The sequence below is a fragment of the Apodemus sylvaticus genome, chromosome 10, assembly GCF_947179515.1.
Source record: "Apodemus sylvaticus chromosome 10, mApoSyl1.1, whole genome shotgun sequence".
NCBI classification, from domain to species: Eukaryota; Metazoa; Chordata; class Mammalia; order Rodentia; family Muridae; genus Apodemus; species Apodemus sylvaticus.
In genome coordinates, this window is record NC_067481.1 from 47,238,028 (window position 1) to 47,255,805 (window position 17,778).

Here is a 17,778-nt window from a genome sequence, read left to right on the forward strand (position 1 = left end):
CCTCTCACGTATGTGATGGCGTAAGTCACCCACATAATGTGAGGGGGTCGTAGATTAGTCTGTCTTGAAGATATATCATAACCTACTCATCCAGTTCCCTATGCCTAATCATTTAGATTGTTTTAAATATATTTTTACAACCATAAATAGCCTTGAAAGTCTATTTCAAACAGTTTTTAAATTTTATTTGTATGGGTGTGTTTTTTGTTTTGTTTTGTTTTAGTTTTGTTTGTTTGTTTATGTTTTGATTTTTTTCAGACAAGGTCTCACTATTTGCTCTGGCTGTTCTAGAACTCACTATGTAGACCAGGCTAGCCTGGAACTCGCAGAAATCCACCTGCCTCTATCTCTTGAAATCGGTGATTAAAGGCCTGTGCTACCACACTTGGCCTTGAATGGATGTTTTATCTGCATGTATGTCTGCACCGTGTGCACGCCTGATGCCTGCAGAGACCAGAAGACGTGTCAGATCCCTGGAACTGAATGGTTGTGAGTCACCATGCGGTTGCCAGAATCAAATGCAGGCCCTTTGGAAGAGCAGTCAGCACTCTTAACCACTGAGCCATCTCTCTAGCCCTATCCAAGTATATTTCCATGAATATTTACAACTAATTGTATATTATTATCTTAGGGCACAGTTTTAAATTATGCTGGGTTCAAGCTGTGTTGACTACTAAAATTTCTTGTACCATTTACCAGATAAACTGAGCAAAGTTGTGGTAGTTAAATACACCTTCCAGGAGCTCTGAGATTGTTCCTTTACAGCTTTGGGCTGTATTAATTAATACTATCATTTTGTGGTGCTGGCCTTCACCCCTAGGACCTCACATGTCCTAGACAAGAAGCCTACCATTATTTTTATGTTCTTGTTAATTTGATAGGAAAATTGCACCAAGGGGAAAGGAAAAGTAGTTTGCATTTTCTTTGATTGTAGTGAGGTTAACCTTTAAAAAGAGTATCTCTGGCCATTTGCTGTTCTATTTTAAGTTTTCCTTGCCTTTCCCTTGCTCATTAGACTATGACATGATTATCTTTCTCTCACCAGCTTGTAAAAGAGCTTTATCTGGGGAACACATAGGATACAGCTAGGGTACAGCTAGCTGGCTTTGAGGGCTAAAGAGGGTTTCACTGATGGACAAAGTGCTGAGGAGAGGGTTTTAAGAACCAGAGCAGCGGATGCAGTGGGGTGGGGTGGGGGTGGGGCTTCCTTGCCATATACATTATCATATACATATACACCACATTCTGGTGGCTTAAAGCCACAGAAAGCTATCTCATACTCTGGAGATTACAGGCCCCAGACCAAGGCCTGTTGGGAAGCACTTCCTTCTTGTTTGCTTCTCTCAGCGTTGCGCACAGGGCCTTCTCTGTGTCTTCCCTTCTGGTTCCTCAGGACTTCAGGGGATTCAGCACCTATGGGTTTTCAGCCAAGATGATTTTATTTTGGTGTCTTCAAGTATCTTTTTTTTTTTCAAATAAGGTCATATTTCTAGGTACCAGGGTTTAGGATTAGACTCTTTGGCTATCTAGACAACTGAAGGAGGCTGGAGATGATCTGACACTGCCAGGCAGGAAGAGGCAAACCCTTACAGAGATTCTTCAGCTGAAGTTAGCAGGCAACTGTGGGGTCTTAAATGGGGTTGTAGCTTAGATGCTCTGGGGAAAAAATTGGCAAGATGAGAATTTGAGGAGTTTTCATTGAGAGTGGGAAGGAGGAGTCTGGAGAGACTTGGAAGTCTCCTGTCATCTGTACTAACCACAGGTAAAATATAGGGACTGGAAGATGTGTGTGTCCAGGAAATAATCAGAGACAGATATGCTGCCCAGACCTCTCCGTGGAGCACCTTAATTAATTAATTGATAGAGGACACAAAGCCCAGACAACACTATTCCCACCCCCATCATTTTATTATGAGGAATATCAAACATGGAGAGAGTTTGAGAGTATCGCACACTGAACAGCCTATTTACTGTTAACCAGAGTCTGTAATTACCACTTTCCCAGGCTACTCCCTTCCACATCTATGCATCTCCCCGTCCTATTCCCTCTTATATTTTATCTATTTCAGTACTGCAGATGACTCTCCTTCAGCCTGGCATGTCATTAACAAGAGTTCAGTATTCGGTGAACTGCATAAAGCTTAGCTGTACTAAGAGTTAGTAAAGTCTGGTGAATGTGTCTGTGTACCTCAGATCCCTGCTACAATAAGGAATGATTCCACTGGCCCAGGAAGTTCCCCTGTGTCCATTGCCATCACCTCCTGTCCACACCCCGTTCACAGAGGCCACCAGTGTCATGACAGTTAGGATTTCCAAACATGGGTCAGTGGTGTCTGTTCTAGAACGTTCTACGAGCAGAAGCTGTCTGGCTGTGCGCTCACATCTGGCTTCTTTTACTTAGGGTAGTATCGCAAGAATCAGCTGTGTGGTTCCTTACTGTTGCCTGGTGGCAGTCTGTTTTTTAAGAACTGTTTTTTAAGTCTGTTTTTGAGAGATGGATGGTGAAAGATTTCACCGAGGAGACAAAAAAGAGTGAGGTGGTAGTGGTTCAGAGAGTACGAATGAATGTCTCTGCCCCCAGCCCCTCCTTGCTCCCTCTCTTTTATAAAAGAAGATCATTCCAGAGTCAAAAGGAGGCTCCATTATCCTATCACTCCATCAGTGACTCGGACTCCTGCTGAACAGGAGGAGTTCAGTTCAGCCCTTCTGTCTTCAGAGTTGTCTCATAGTTTAGCGTGACTGCTGCAGCTCCAGCCAAACTGGCAAGGAAAGGAAGAATGGTGAATGTAGGGGGCGATGTATTTCTTGTTAATGTTGCTAATTTTTTAATTATTATTTATTTATTTTTATGTTTATGGGTGACCTATCTTCACACACACCAGAAGAGGGCATCGGATCCCCTGACAGATGGTTGTGAGCCACCATGTGGTTGCTGAGAATTGAACCCAGGACCTCTGGAAGAGCAGCCAGTACTGTAAACCTCTGAGCCATTTCTCTAGCCCCTTATTATTATTAAATTATACGTGTGTGGCATGTTATATGCTTGTTAGTGTATGCGTGTGTTTGTGTGTGTGAGCATGTACACACGTGTGTACATATGTGACAGCTAGAAGTCCAGATCAAATGCTTTTATTTGTCACTCTCCACCTTTCGATTTTTAAAATTTGAATGTGCGTATGCACACACATGAGTGCATGAATATATTGGAAAGGGGCATCAGGTCCCCTCGAGTTGGTTGTGAGCTCCCTGTCACGGGTCCTGGGAACTGAACTTGGGTCCTCTGGAAAAGCAGTGTAGACTCTTTTCCCCTCAGCCATCTCTCCAGCTTCACTTTTTATTTTCTAAGACAGGGTATTTCACTGAACCTGAAACTCATCGATTTGGTTAGATTTACCAACCCTGAGCTCAGTGAGCTTCAGAGATCTCATTGTCTCTGCACACTCCCTACCTACCAGCAATGGCGTCACAGGTATGTGCCACCAAACACCATGGCATTTTATGTGAGTGATAGGAACTTGTGTGTTCATGCTTATGTAGCAGGCACCTTACCCACTGAGCCATCTCTCCAGCCTTCGTGACCAAAAGCAACCTGGGAGGAAGACTGTACTTTTAGCAGCCATCTTCAACGTCTCTATATGTGGCCACCTAACACTCCCACCTTGAGACAGGCATGGTCCGTGTCCTCCAGGCTGGATTTCAACTTGTAATGATCCTCCTGCCCTGTCTCCCATGTGCTGGGATTGTAGGTCCAGGGCATCATACCCAGCACTTGCTCACTAGTAAGGGCTTAATCCTCACTACTAAGACATGTAGTCTCCTCACTAGCCACTGAGCATAGTGAACCTCAAATGCAGTGGGGTTTCTGCTACCAAGAGGGGCAGTGGAGCTGGCTGTTAGCAACCTTGTTGTCTCGTTTCTTCTGTGGCCAGGCCACATCCACTTAGTGTTCCCGCTTGAGGCCTTCATGGACCAAAGCCTGTCTGTGCCCAGTGGGATTCCTTTCAGCCTTTCCTAGAGGGTTGCTTTCTCCTTTTTCTGTACTTCTTCTGGTACAGAAAATAGACCTGTTCCTGACTCCCAGCCTGAACAAGAAAGGAACTACTTAGGAATGCTTGCAGGAGGTGCTGTGCCGGTCCTCCTGTCTGTACCCTGTGCTCCCCTCAGTGGCTGACATGTACTATGAGGAGAGCCAAAGACAGGGTTCTGGGATTTCTTTGGGGTAAAATTCAGAAGGGACAGCACAGTCCTCAAAGACTTAGACCCAGGTTAGAGCCTTTCCACAGTCTCGGGCTCAGGGACCTCCTCTGTGAGAACTGCTTTGGAGAAGTGCTTAGATAGAGTGCACACCAGGGGAAAGGCCATCGGAGATCTTCCTTTCCGTGTGGGAGATGCAAGGAAATTGCATTAGAGGCGAGCCAGGCCATCTTCCCTTTCGTTCTTTCTGTGAACCATGCCTTTGAGTAATACACTCATTTCTGTAATGCTTGATACAGGTTAGTCTAGAAGCTGGCTAAGCCAAGTTCCACCATAATTCATTACTCCACACCCTTAGCTTCAGCATGACCAGGGAGACCCAGAGCCCCTGGAAGAGTAAAGAGGTCTGTGGACCTTCATGTGTATGCCTTTCTTGAGGAAATACAGCCGTGTCCCCAGACAGCTTAATGGGCATCGGCTGAGCCCTGGGAGAGGAAGTCAGCAGAAGCAGGTGCAGAGAGCCCAGGGGAAGCGATCAACTGCCAACAGCCAGAGTGGACTGAGTGTAGTCGTGGCCTGGCGCCCTAGTGACCTGGTGACACCATTCCCGGGATTCTGGCTGCCTGTGGGCTGGTGTATTGTGGCAGAGAAGGAGGAGCCAGGGCCTCCACAGAGAGCTTGACTCACTGGGGCCTGCCTGGCTTAGACCTCAGGCCTGAGGTGGACTGTGCCTCCCTCCACCTATTCAGTCTGCCACTCCAGCTCGCCAAGAGACTGCTATACATCAGGGAGGCCATGTGCTTTGGTTCCCAGGGAACATCCTGGAGGGAGTGATGTCTGAGCAGATGATGGGACAGACTCGGCCAGGCTCCTTGGACATACTGGCCACAATCCCAAAACTAGGCCCCTGCCAAGGTTCAGCAACCGTATGACAAATTGCTGTGCTTTCAGCAAGTCCTGTGTACAGCAGGACACCCACTACCACCCGGGGTTCCAAGGTTGGTTCTTGGCACTCCTCTGTGGTACCGGCTCCTTCTGGTCTTTCAGAGACTGTACCCTTGCCCTCTCCGCACGGATGGCTCCCTCCTGAACCAGGTCAAGCCCGAGGAGACCTTTCCACCTTGCTTGCAGCAGCCTGTACTCTGAGACATCCTGGTGGTGGGTCGAAATGCTGGAAACAGCAACCCCAGCTCTCTGGCCCATCCCCGGCTAACAATGTTGCCAGGGTCTCGGTGAGGCTGTCCTATGACTCTTGACAAAGCCTAGAGGTCCCACCCTGTTCCATGGTAGCCTGCCCTACTGCCCCTAGGAGGGTGTCTGTGTGGGCGCTGGCCCTTGTGTAGTGCTAGGAACACCAAGGGGTTAATGCAGCTTTGCTTCCCGTTACCTTCCCTCCTGCCTGCTCTGAAGGAAACTGTGTTGGAATTATAGGCATAAATACTGGATTTTGAGGAGCCTGCTGCTCACCAAGTCCCTGCCAGGCCTGGGCACAACCCCCTCTCCCACGCCTGCCTGCCTTGGGCTCTGTCCTGCATGCAGGGCCGCATTCAGAGGACTGAGGGCCTCCTAGGGCCCACTTTCTGGGCCCTCCCCACCCCAAACCTGCCCTGTTCACCCCCCACGGATTGAGCTCAGTGTACAGTGGTACCCAAGGAGGAGGGACCGAGGAAGTGACATCGCTTGGCCCGCCCCCACCTCCTTATTCCCTATAAAAAGCAAAATGGTGACTCAGAGAGAAGAGTTGGAATCGTCCTGCCTCCCGCTCCCACTGTTAATTTTTAGACGTGGAATTAGGCAGGAGGCAAAGGAAACGCAGCCCCACAGACGCAGCTGACATGCTATTAGGCGGGTGGAGACAGCAGAACCGCTCCTCCCCGACTCCCAGCAGCCTCTGACGGACTCAGCAGAGCCTGTGCCTGCTGGAGCTCCCACCCCCCTCCCAGGCCTGGCTGTACAGCCCCTGCCCTGGCCCAGGGTGCATGGTGCAGCAGGGACCATGGCAGCCGGGGGCCGCCGCCGGCGCCCACTGCGCTACCAGTCCCTGGCAGCCCTGGTGGAAGACTCTCAGTGGCCTTTCTTGTTCCTTGTCTCAGACTTCAGCTACGGTGCGGAGGACTACGACGCAGAAGGGCATGAGGAGCAGAAGGGGCCCCCCGAGGGCTCGGAGACCATGCCATACATCGACGAGTCACCCACCATGTCGCCCCAGCTCAGCGCCCGCAGCCAGGGTGGTGGGGACAGCATCTCACCCACCCCACCTGAGGGGTTGGCACCTGGGGTAGGTACTCCTGTTTTCTCTTCTGGGGAGGGGACACAGAACGACATGTGCAAGAAGTGGGCCAGGGTCTGTCTAGGACAGTGTCAGCAGTGGGGGGGGAGAGGGGTCTGGACTGCTGACGCCTGTCATCTAGCTCCTCTTCCACAACCTGCTGCCCCTCACCTGCTCCCTGCTCTGCCAACTGTTTGTTCCTCTGCTTCCTGGACGCTCTCGCTCCCTTTCAGTCACTCAGTCTCTCAGTAGGATGGGGAGGGGGCTCTGGAAGGATCAGGCTCTTCTAGCTGCACCTGGCTGGATACACATGGCCTGTGGGACAGCAAGTGCCCCCACAAAGCCAGCACTGGTCTCAAACTCCCTGTAGGGATAAAACATTATGTGTCTGTAGTGTTCCCCAGGACGAGGGCCTCCAGCCCCATTCTGTTCCACAGGAAAGGAATAAGCCTGGGTGCTTAAGTTCCCTGCTGCTGGGGGAGGCAGGAGCTGTCCTCTCAGAAGCCTTTTATAAGAAATATGACCTCAGCTTTGATAGGGCAGAGAGATAGGAGTGTGTGGAGGATTGTAGCACTTAGGATTAGTGCTGTTCCTAGTGGCAGGGATCAGCGCTGGGCCCGGCTCAGGAGTGTACGAAGCTGAAATACACAAGCAAGCCAGGCGGAGATTCCCTGGGGCTCTTTTCTAGAGTTGGGGAGAAGAATCATAGCCATTTTTGTTGGTGGAGGGAACTCAGTTTCACAGGTCCTTTTGGTCCAGCTTGTCTAGGTGTGTTTTGTGTGGTTCTCTTTCCTCTCTCTGAAGCCCGCAGGGGAGCATCAGAGATGCTATGCAGCGCATTTCCCTTCTCTAGGGCCTAATACCCCCATCCACCTGGAGGCTGCCTGGACTCTACCATTTGGAAGAACCCCTGCTCCTTTCCACCCTCTGCAGGCTCTCACCCCCTCTTCACACACTGGGGTGGCTGTTATAGCCTTTGGCAACAAGGGCCTTGGCAACCAGCATCCCACTTGGGGGAAGCCACATTGTTGCCATAGCAACAGAGGCCTAGGCAGAGCTCAGCACTGCCAGGTGGTGCAAGTTTGAGGAGGGATGGTGGGGGGCAGGTAGGGGGTGGAGGGGATGGATGTAGGTGTTGGCCAGCTTCAGGCTCCCCCACAGCCAGCATTCTTGGGTGCTGTTGCCCTAAGGAGGGGTGGTGGATTTGAGACAGCCATTTTGGCCATTTAGAGGCAGGGTGTCTGAATCAACGGAGGATCGGTTGTTCTGGGACCTGGACTCAGGCCAACCAGGAGCAAAAACGCAGAGAGAACTCTGGTTCTCCGTCATTGCTTTCTGGTTTAGGTCAGTGGGGTTCAGCTCTCCCCGAGGGACTTAGCCTATACCCCTCTATAAACAGGTGCAGGATGATGCCCATGGAATCCCCATGCAGGGCTCGGTCAGTGCCGTCTCCTCTTTTGTCTCTACCTCTGTCTCCCTTTCCCTCCTTTCTCATGACTTCCTTGCAGGAGTATTTATCCCTAGGTATTTGAATTTCCTGGTAAAATGTCCTTCCCATGTTCTATGTATTGCAGGACTGTATTCCTGCCTGGGGTTCAGCTTAGGGTAGCGGCTTCACTTTGTCCCTTGTTCCTGATGGTCAGAAGGAATAACTTGAATGGAAGATTTTGAAATGTTGAATATTTACAGAAAACAGTCAACAGAAGTACTTAGGGCTCTCAGCACTGATTTTCACACCATTGATGGGTAGAGGGATTATTGATGCCAGTTGGGAATGACTGAGGCAGTTCTAGCTGCTGATGCTGCCTGCCCCAGCTGCCTCCCCCCAGCTCTAACCCCTGCCTTCCTGGAGCTAGCTGCCTTTCCGCTCTTTGTGTTGGGTTACTGGCCCCACCTAGTGGACTCTACAAGTATTGCTATTTGCAAAGGGGTGCCTGGATTGTGCAAACCCTCTTTTCCAGTTCTCATGATGATTTGGTTTTGTTTTTATAAAAGGTGTGGAGTGTGCGTGCCTGTGTGCCTGCGTGCGCGCGTGCGCACCTGCCTGCCTGTCTCTCTGTGGCTGTTTGTATATGGCTTGGTGTGTGTGTGTGTGTGTGTGTGTGTTCCTACTACTTGGCTGTGCTCATTTGGCCAGGCAGTCTTTTCCTCTGCCAGGCTTCCTGTTAGGAACTTGGGAACAGAGGGGACTTTTGGACCAAATCAGACAATTGTTCTAGATATTCAGATATCTAGCTTTTGGCACAGCCTGGCAGCTAAACTTTCCACACCCAAACATGCAGCTAAGTTGTACCTAGGAAGGAGGTCAAAATTTGGTTTATGTGTTAGAAAAACATGGTATGTGTTCAAAACTCTGCTTTCTGACTATAGGACACAGAACAGGATCACTGAGTGGAGAGCCAATGTGTAGTCCTAGTCCAAGTCCAGAGGCGTGAGAATCGGGTGAGTCAAAGGTGAAAGATTCTAGGTTTAATTAAGCTCAAGAACACCTAGTGTTTCAGAGTGCAGTCTGGAAAAGACTAGCGCCCCAGCACAAGCAGGCATGCAGGTGGAGCCCCTCTCTCTTTGTTTGAGACAGGATTCTGTTTTCCAGGCTGTCCTGAAATTTACTTTATCGTCCTGGCTGGCCTGACACTCATAATCCTTCTGCCTGCCTCGGCCTCTTGGTGTTGGGCTGTGCATGCACCCCCATTCCTGGCTGGAAAGAGCCCCTTTTCTTAGCCTTGTTGGTTTCATGTCTTTAATAGGCCGGATGAGGCAAGGCCAGCTCACCTTGGGGAGGGCATCTGCTTGTCAGCCCGTAGATTCAGATGTGAATCTCATTGAGAACCATCCCACAGACACCCGGGATAGTATGTAACCACCTCATGGCCCAGTCAGGTCAGTACACAGAATGAAATATCAGTATTTTGTGTCAGTGGCCTAGAGACTGGAAATAACATAAGCTTTGGAAAATCGAAATTCTGCGTTCTGGCTAAAGGACCCTGAACAAGGTCATAAAGACGACGGAGCGCCATTTCCTCAGGTCTGAATAGCTCCAGCTCCTCTGAAGGGAGGCTGTGAGCAATGGCCAGGGATTGCTTCCAGCATTGAAGACATTCAGGCCCAGCACCCTGAAGGCAAAGGCAGGAGAATCGTGGTTTCTAGGCCAGACTGGGCTACATAGTAAACACCTGTCTCAAAACAAACAACAAATCCCCACAAGACTTCTGTCATGGGCTGGGACCAGGAATATCACAAACACGCAGATCTGGTAAACATACGCTGGGAAATGGATCTCTTCACAGCCACCTCCTTTCTGGGTCTTTCCTTCCAAGCCAAGGCTGGGCTGGGATACTTTCAGTTTGGCTTGTGCCCCAGAGGTAACAGGTGAACCACAAACCCTGCTTTGCAGGTCTTTCCCAAGCCTAGGCTGAGCAGGGTGCCCTGGCACAGGGCCAGGGTCACCTATGGCTGGTGGCTGAGCTCAACTGGGAATGTGTAGTTTCCCTTGAGAAAGAAGGCGAGGACACTCCCACTCAGCTGCGGCTTCTATCCCAGAACCACAGTCTGAACAGAAAACCTCATCGCTATAAATCACAGTTCCTGGCTCCTCTCTGGATAATGTAGTCAAAGGGACCCCAAGGCAGAGAAAGGATCTGGATTTTGTCTGTCTTCTACTTTGAATGTGTTTCATCCAAGGATGTCACCCTCCCTGACACAGCTGTCATGAGTCTGCCATGAGATGCTGTCACAGGCCAGAATGCCATGTGATTTGTAAGGTCTCTATGGGTGCAGACCAGCTGGCGTGAGGATCCGGAGGTGAAAACGAGGAGGGATGAGGTGGCCATCATTGCCACTGTATTTTCTTGAATTTCTCCCTCCCATCAGCCACTGGGAGACACAAGGCTCCCACATAGGTTGCTTCGTTTAAAGTCCGTGATATCTCTGCAAGATATGTACCCTGCTTTCATTTCAAAGCCGGGGAAGCTGAACCTCAGGGAGTTAACATAATTCGCCAGAGACTGTTGCATCCAGTGGGACCCGGGCTCCATTTCAGGTCTTGTGAAGCTTAGGCCTGAGTGACTCTGACACCCTCCAGGGTGAAGATCTGACAGCCCAGTTGGCCCCCTAGTAATGGGGGTTATATACAGTTCTTGGGGCTTGCATCTGCCCTTCTAGATAAGGCACACCACTCTTAGCCACCCCTTTGTGCACCCCCCAGCTCTGTGGTAAGTTCCCAGTCAGTCAGTCAGTCACCCCTGGGTTCCTGGTTGGTATTTGGGATTGAATTGTGTAGTTCTGGAGCGGAGAGTCCGAGACTAAGCCGGGCAGAGCCACTGTCTGTCGTCCTTGCCCTCTCAGGCTGATTGGGGCTGTGTGGAAAGCCCTGGGTGCCCTGGAGGAGGCTCAGAGGCTCAGCAGCCTTGCTTCTGTTTCCCCCTGCTGGGTTTTCTGTCTCTGCTGCAGTGAGGACAGTGACTGTCTCCTCCTGTGCATCGTGCTGGGCCGCCGCGTCCAGCTGCATACATGAGAAAACAAGGGCTTTGGGAGCTTCAGGCCTTGCCAGGCTGGGAAGGAAGATAAGAAAGCACCGTAGTATGACACTGGCCACTTATTGGTGGGCTCTCCTTATCCTTTCCCGGCCATGCCCCCCATCCTCACCCCATAATAGCCTCCTTGGTGTCTTCCCCAATGGACTGCCCCTAACTGGCCTGGCCACCCTGTGGTTGTCACACCTTCTCTCATCTCTCTTCTCCCACTGGCCTGCTGGGAGCACAGTTCATAACTGCATTTGCAACCTGCAAATAAGGCTACTCCCAAAGTCATATTTATTCAATAAAGGTATGCTAATCTACAGGTGCCCGGGGCACTGGGTAGGAGGGTGGGCCTAGCCAGAACAATTCTCTGCCCTTAGATATCCTGAAATTTGGAAGGAGGTAGGGAGGAAGAAAAGAAAAGAGGTGTCTCATAAAAATAATGATTCCAGCATGAAACAAGTGTGGTAGAAGACGCCAAGTGTATCCCTAAGCTGGGTGTGGTAGCCCGTTTCTTATCTAGCCCCGAGTAAGTGGAAGCAGGAGGATATTTGAATCTGAGGCCAGCTTGGATTCATAGTGAGTTCTAGGGTAGCCTGGACTAAATGTCCTCATGGATGATAACAGAGGTGAGCTGCTAGGGTCAAGGGCCCCAAAGAGGCAGCAGGATCTTAACTCTCCATTATCATCTGCTGTTCCCGAGTCTCTCCACTGATGGGTGCTAGCAGGGCCAGAGCAGCCTTTCTTCCTTCCCCAGGGAGGATGCTCTTATTTGCCTGCCGGTGAGAGGCGTGTGTCCCTGTGCTGGGTGACAAAAAGAGAGTAATTACTGTGAGATAAGATTTGAGTTCAGCTGCTAACTGTCCAGCACGCCAGTCATGGCAATGCCTGCGTGTAATCTTAGCATATATAGGAGGCTGAGGTTGGGGGGTTGCCAGTTCCAGGCTGGTCTGGGTTTTCTAGTAAGACCCTGTCGGGCGGTGGGGGTGGCTTGGGGGAGGATAAGAAAGAGCTATCTAGCATTTGGACAGGTAATGAGCTTCCTGTCCTAGGAAGGATCTGGTAGAGGCTGATGACTGAGGAGAGGTCCCTTCCTTGGTAGTTTCTTTTGGGTTGCCGTTTGTGCTAGGGATGCCACTTCACTGGCTAAGCTCCACAGGAACCGTTCTCTCAACCCAAGCCCTTTTTACCTGACTTGGGAGACCCAGGGCTGTGGATATACTAAGCAAGTCCTCTGCCACCAGGCCATACCCCAAGCCCCAGCTTCCCCCATGAAGTCCGTCCATCCAACATCTTTAAGAAATGTACAATATCCCCCAAAGAAAGTCATGTGACTTCAAGTGAGATCTTAGAGAAGGGGTAACAGAGGAGGTAGAAGTAAGGGGATTGTATAACATCATGTGGGAAAGTCCCTAGAGGCTTGGGAAACAGAACGGTGTGGTGTGACTGGGTTATTAGGTTTGAGATGAGTTTCTGGTGGGCCACCACCCTCACTTCCCCTGAAATGTGCCTCCCCACACAACACCTGCCAGGGAAAGAAGGTGAGAAGAACTGGTGTTTCCTCAGTGTCAGCTCAGCTCAGGTGCTACCCTGCCACAGTACCAGGCGTTCCTGCAGCCCTAGAGATAGCACAGTACTGGTTCCTAGTTTATGGAGCCAGACTCAGTACCTTTGCACAGCAAGGCTATTCCCATTTTATGGATGAGGAAACCAAGGCACATTTAAATGCTTTGCCCAGTATTACAGAGCTTCAAGGGGCAAAACTAGAATTGAAATCCAGAGTTCAGTAGAGAATTCTCTCACCCTACCCCCTTTCTGTGTGTGTGTGTCCACGTGCATGTGCACGCATGCTCACACTTTCATAAATTTATATACACCGAATGTGTGCAGGAGCCCATGGAGGTCAAAAGCGTGTTGGATCTCCTAGAACTGCGGTTATAAACAGTTGCGTGCCACCATGTGGGCGCTGGGAACTGAACCCAGCTCCTCTGGAAGAGCAGTAATCACTCTTTTTTATTTTATTTTATTTTATTTTATTTTATTTTATTTTATTTTATTTTATTTTAGTTTAGTTTAGTTTAGTTTAGTTTAGTTTAGTTTTTCGACACAGGGTTTCTCTGTATAGCCCTGGCTGTCCTGGAACTCACTCTGTAGACCAGGCTAGCCTTGAACTCAGAAATCCGCCTGCCTCTGCCTCCCAAGTGCTGGGATTAAAAGCATGCACCACCACCGCCCGGCAGCAGTAAGCACTCTTAACTATTGAACCATTTTTCCTGCTCCTGATTGAACCATCTTTCCTGCCCTTGATTTTGTTAGTTTGTTTTTAACCATATAAACCATGTTAGCTTATACCTAATAGCTTTATGCTACTGAGTTCTGAGTTTTATATTGTTTGAAACAGTGTCACTCTAGCCCAGGCTAGCCTTGAGCCCTTAGCACTTCTCTTGTCTTTGTCTCCCTAGTATTTGACAGGTATGAGCCACCCTGCCAGGCTCATGCCATCTTTTGATTGGTGTCACAATGGAAAGGGGAGGCAGAGGGGGAAAGAGGGTGCGTGAGGGGAGAGCGCAGTTCTTTCTGTGACTGCTGTGACCCCAGCTGCCTTGGCACCACTGCAGGGCCAGCCCAGCTCCCCAGAGCTGCCAGGATTGCTGGGTGGACATCTTCAGGCTGAGGAAACGGCATCTGCAGAGGGCTTTCAGGAGTTACTGTTACCACTGTCACCACCGGTGTGTTGGTTTGAGTTACCAGTGAGAAGCCAGTGGGCCGGCTGCCCTTGTTTGTCTGACTTAGTGGCTTGCTGTTGAGCACGGTTCAAGCAGTGTTTTAGACTATGTGACGAGCAGTGTTTTAGACTGTGTGACGTCAGGTGAGGGGCACACCCAGGGATGGTCATCTGACTTGCCTGAAATCCTTCCACACCTAACCTGTGGCTATGATGGTGAAACTCCAAGGTTCCCACTCTGCCAGGCTCCATCACTGGATTCTTTGCCAGCCTCTCTGAAGCTTCCCCACAGATCTCTGCCTGGAATATTAACACCACACGACTTCTGCCTGTCTCCCATCTCCACCAGTATGGCTAACCCATTCATTTTTATTTTACTTCACTGTTTTCTGTGGCTTGAAGGTAAGGCCTTACCTGTGAGGAAGCATTCTGCTACTGAGCCCCAGACCAAGCCCTGGGTTTTTTGAGACAGACTTTCCCTATGTGGCCCAGTTTGGTTTTGAACCTGTAACCCTCTTGACTTAGCCTCCTGAGTGCTAGAGTTTCCAGCATGCATCGCCATGCTCAGCTGTGGCTGAATTTTAACGTCCTCACAGGGAGACTCCTGTGACTTCTCACTTGTTATGTCAGACTCACCTGCTTGTGCCTTCCCAGATTCACTCTAAATTCCCGCCAGAGCACTGTGTGTCTGTGTGGGAGGGGGCGTGGTTAAGCAGCCTTGAGAATGCTAAGCGCTCTGTCTGTGACTGAGCTACACCCCAGCCTCCATACTTCTCTTTATAGCTTTATTTTCTCTGATTACATATTCAGAAGTCTCACTTATCACAAATACATCATCTAGATCATGAAAGCTCGCTTCCTACAGAAAACTACTGGAAGTTTATTTCTCCCTGCTTTTTTCATATGAAGGCTACATATTAAGATTATTCCATACTATTGGTTAGCTTGTTATTTTATTTGGTAAAGATTGGGAGATATCTTACAGATCTGGAATTAAGATCTACTGTATTCCTTTTGTAGCTGTGTGGTATTCATTCCATGGATAAACCAGAATTCATTTAACCAGCTCTTTCTCCCTCTCAGTGCTTTTTTGGTGGGGAGTGAGGCAATGCTGTGATTGAACCCAGGCCTTGCATGTACTGGGTAAATACTCTGCCACTGAATTACAACTCCAGTGCGAATTAAGCCACTTTTTTGTGTTTATTGTGTGTGTGTACGTGTGTGTGTATGTGTGTGTGTACATGTGTGTGTGTGTGTGTACGTGTGTGTGTGTGTGTGTGTGTGTGTGTGTGTGTGTGTGTGTGTTAGACCACTGTATAACTCAGGCAGGCCTGGGACTCAAAATCTTCCTGCCTTTGCCTGAGTACCAGAATATCTAGTGTACCATTCCACCATTGGATTCTACTGTACCACTGGATTCCAGTTCATTGTCAGGCATTTGAACGGGTATCAGCGTGTGCTGCTTTCTCACGTCAGTGAACATTTTTATACATCTCTGTGCCCTTCTAGATGTGCTTTTTTAGACAATTCCCTAGGGTGGAATTGCTGAGTCAGAGGGTGTGGACATTTAAAAATCACAATAGCTGTTTCCACATTACCCTTTCTGGAGTTATACCTCAACGACACAATTCTAAAGTGTGCCTCTCCCCAGGCCTCCTTCCCTTTGGCACAGCCTTGGGAGTCAGTCATGTGGTCACTCTGCACCTGAGACCATCGGCTCCACAAAGGGCAGTGTCCCCTGTTTGTGACTGCATTTTGAATGTGAGCACAATGCCTGTTGCGCAGTAGGCAAGTGATAAGTGCTTGTTGATTGAGTTGGTAAGGGAACGAGAGGACGGAGACATAAGTATCCTTCAGTCCCAGCACTTGGGAGGCAGAGGCAGGCGGATTTCTGAGTTCGAGGCCAGCCTGGTCTATAGAGTGAGTTCCAGGATAGCCAGGGCTACACAGAGAAACCCTGTCTCGGGGAAAAAAAAAATCAGAAAAAAAAAAAGAAGGGCCACCGTGTGTGTGTCTGTGTGTATCTGTGTGTGTGTGTATGTGCGTGTGTGAGGGAGTAAGAGAATGGAGATATAAAGAAAGGCAACACCCCCTGTGTGTGTGTGTGCTTGTGTGTGTGTGTGTACTTGTGTCTGTGTGTGATAGCCCACTGCAGGCTTTGAGATGTGGACCTAGCAGGTTCGAGAACTTGTGATTGGCACCCTACACTATCGGAGGTTGATGGTTCTCGTCCTTTCTGCTCCTGTATCTTCCTGCTGCCCTCTGTATACTTACCTCCTGCTGCTTTTGTCCTCTGTCCCCTTACTGCTTCCTGAGCCTCCTTAAGAAACTGTCTTTAGGGCTGGGGTGTAATACAGCTTGTGCAAGGCCCTGGGTTCCAGCTTCAGCACCACCACCACAAAAACAAAACAAAACCAACCAGGAAATAATACCTTGGCTTTGGGCATTCCTCCCTTTCCCTGGACAGACCTCTCTGCTTCCAGGTGCTACTCAGAAGCCCAGCAGTCTCATCTCAGAGCCCGCAGCCATTAACTCCCCACACAGGCATGGCCTTCTGTCTGTCCTTTACCCTCTCACCCCCTTCCTGACTTAATCAGCAGACACTTCCCAGTGAAGCTTTCCTTGGCATGAGTACCGCTGCCTCCTCCCCCACCCTATTTTTATTCATCCCTCACCTCAGTGGAGTGAGAGTTCAACAGTGGTAAGGCTTTGGTCACACATCCCAGGCCTCCTTAAGGTGTGAGTGTGCATGTACCAGTGAGCAGGTTAGCTGGACACACAAGGTGTTGTGTAGGTGTGAGATGTTGCAAGGCCTGCTTGGGTTGTGGTTTGAAAAAGAGAAAGATGGAAGAAACAAAGAATTTAGTAAAAGGGATGTGTGGGGCCATGGGCACAGAGCCACAAGACAACAACAGCCCACTGATGGACGTGGCCAGAAGGGGAAGCTAGGGTGGGGAAGAGGAGGGACTTACCGGCCTGGATTTGAGGAGCTGAGGGCTGTTGTGGCTTTGACTTCCATGTGAGGAGAGCCAGCTGCCTATGCAAGTCTCAGGCCTAGAGGTGGCAGAGCAGTAAGACGGGATGGGCTTTCTTGTCTGGGAGCATAAGACTGTAGGACAGAGCCTTGAGCAGTGAGGCAGGAGGATGGATCAGCCAAAACCTACCCACTGTGTACCCAGCTGCCCGAGGAATTTGAGAAAGGTCAGAGGACAGTGGCCATATTGGCTGTTTCTCTGGAGAGGAGAGTCTGGAACCAGGCAGAGTAAGGAGCAAACCTAGGTGCAGTCCTGAGAGGGAAGGGGAGGGGCACCCTGGGGACTTGTGAGTCACTTCCTCTCCAGGGGGAGGACTGAGGGCCTCTGAGTGGATGGTAGCGTCTGTGTCCACTCACTGGAATTTCCAACCAGTTGGAGTGGGTGGGGCAGTTTACGCCTTGGATGTTTGGGGAGCAGCTTCTGTGGGGTTCACAGAAAGACCCTTGGTTACAGTCCTCAGCTGCCTGCTGGTCTGACCCATGTGGGCCCCCATGCTGTGCACATAGAACTGGCAGGGCAGAAGACAGAAGAACTGTAGCACAGGGCCTGAGCTGGCATGCTTGTGCCCTAGGGAATGCCAAGCCTGGCTGTTCCCAAGCCATGGCACAGCCTTACCCACCCAAACCAAACCAAATGAGGAATTGTGGCTTGAGAGGGCCCTTCAGATGTGTCTTGGCTATTTATAACTCAGCCAGAGCAAAACTGGACTGAGAAAAAGGAGTGGATTATGGGTAGGAGATAGTTGGATGATCTCAGTGGGACAGATCCTTGACCAGCCCAGGCCTTAGAGAGCCTATCACACCTCTCTCTATCTGTTTCAGTTTTGGTGACAAGATGGAGCCTACATCTGGTGAGGGCAGGTTTTCTTTTATTGACAGAAAGGCTAGTGCTTCTCCAGACTTCAGAGTTCCAGAAAATGTTTTAAGGAGTAGGGTAAGAAGCTACATTCCTTTCTTTCAGTCTCCACTCACCCTGACCTTCGACATGCTTCTTCTCAGCTAAGGTCCCAGTGGAAAGGAACAGTTGTCACTGCATGTC

General features: G+C 49.9%; 1 protein-coding gene across 2 annotated transcripts in view; it reads left to right on the forward strand.

The window, feature by feature from the left end:
- Positions 1-17,778, forward strand: part of Abr (ABR activator of RhoGEF and GTPase) — a 195,972-nt gene that overhangs the window by 97,044 nt on the left and 81,150 nt on the right. For both annotated transcript variants that reach the window (XM_052197162.1, XM_052197163.1), the window contains exon 2: positions 6,288-6,472. In XM_052197162.1, coding sequence (XP_052053122.1) covers positions 6,288-6,472 — 185 coding nt within the window. The remainder of the gene's footprint in view (positions 1-6,287; positions 6,473-17,778) is intronic.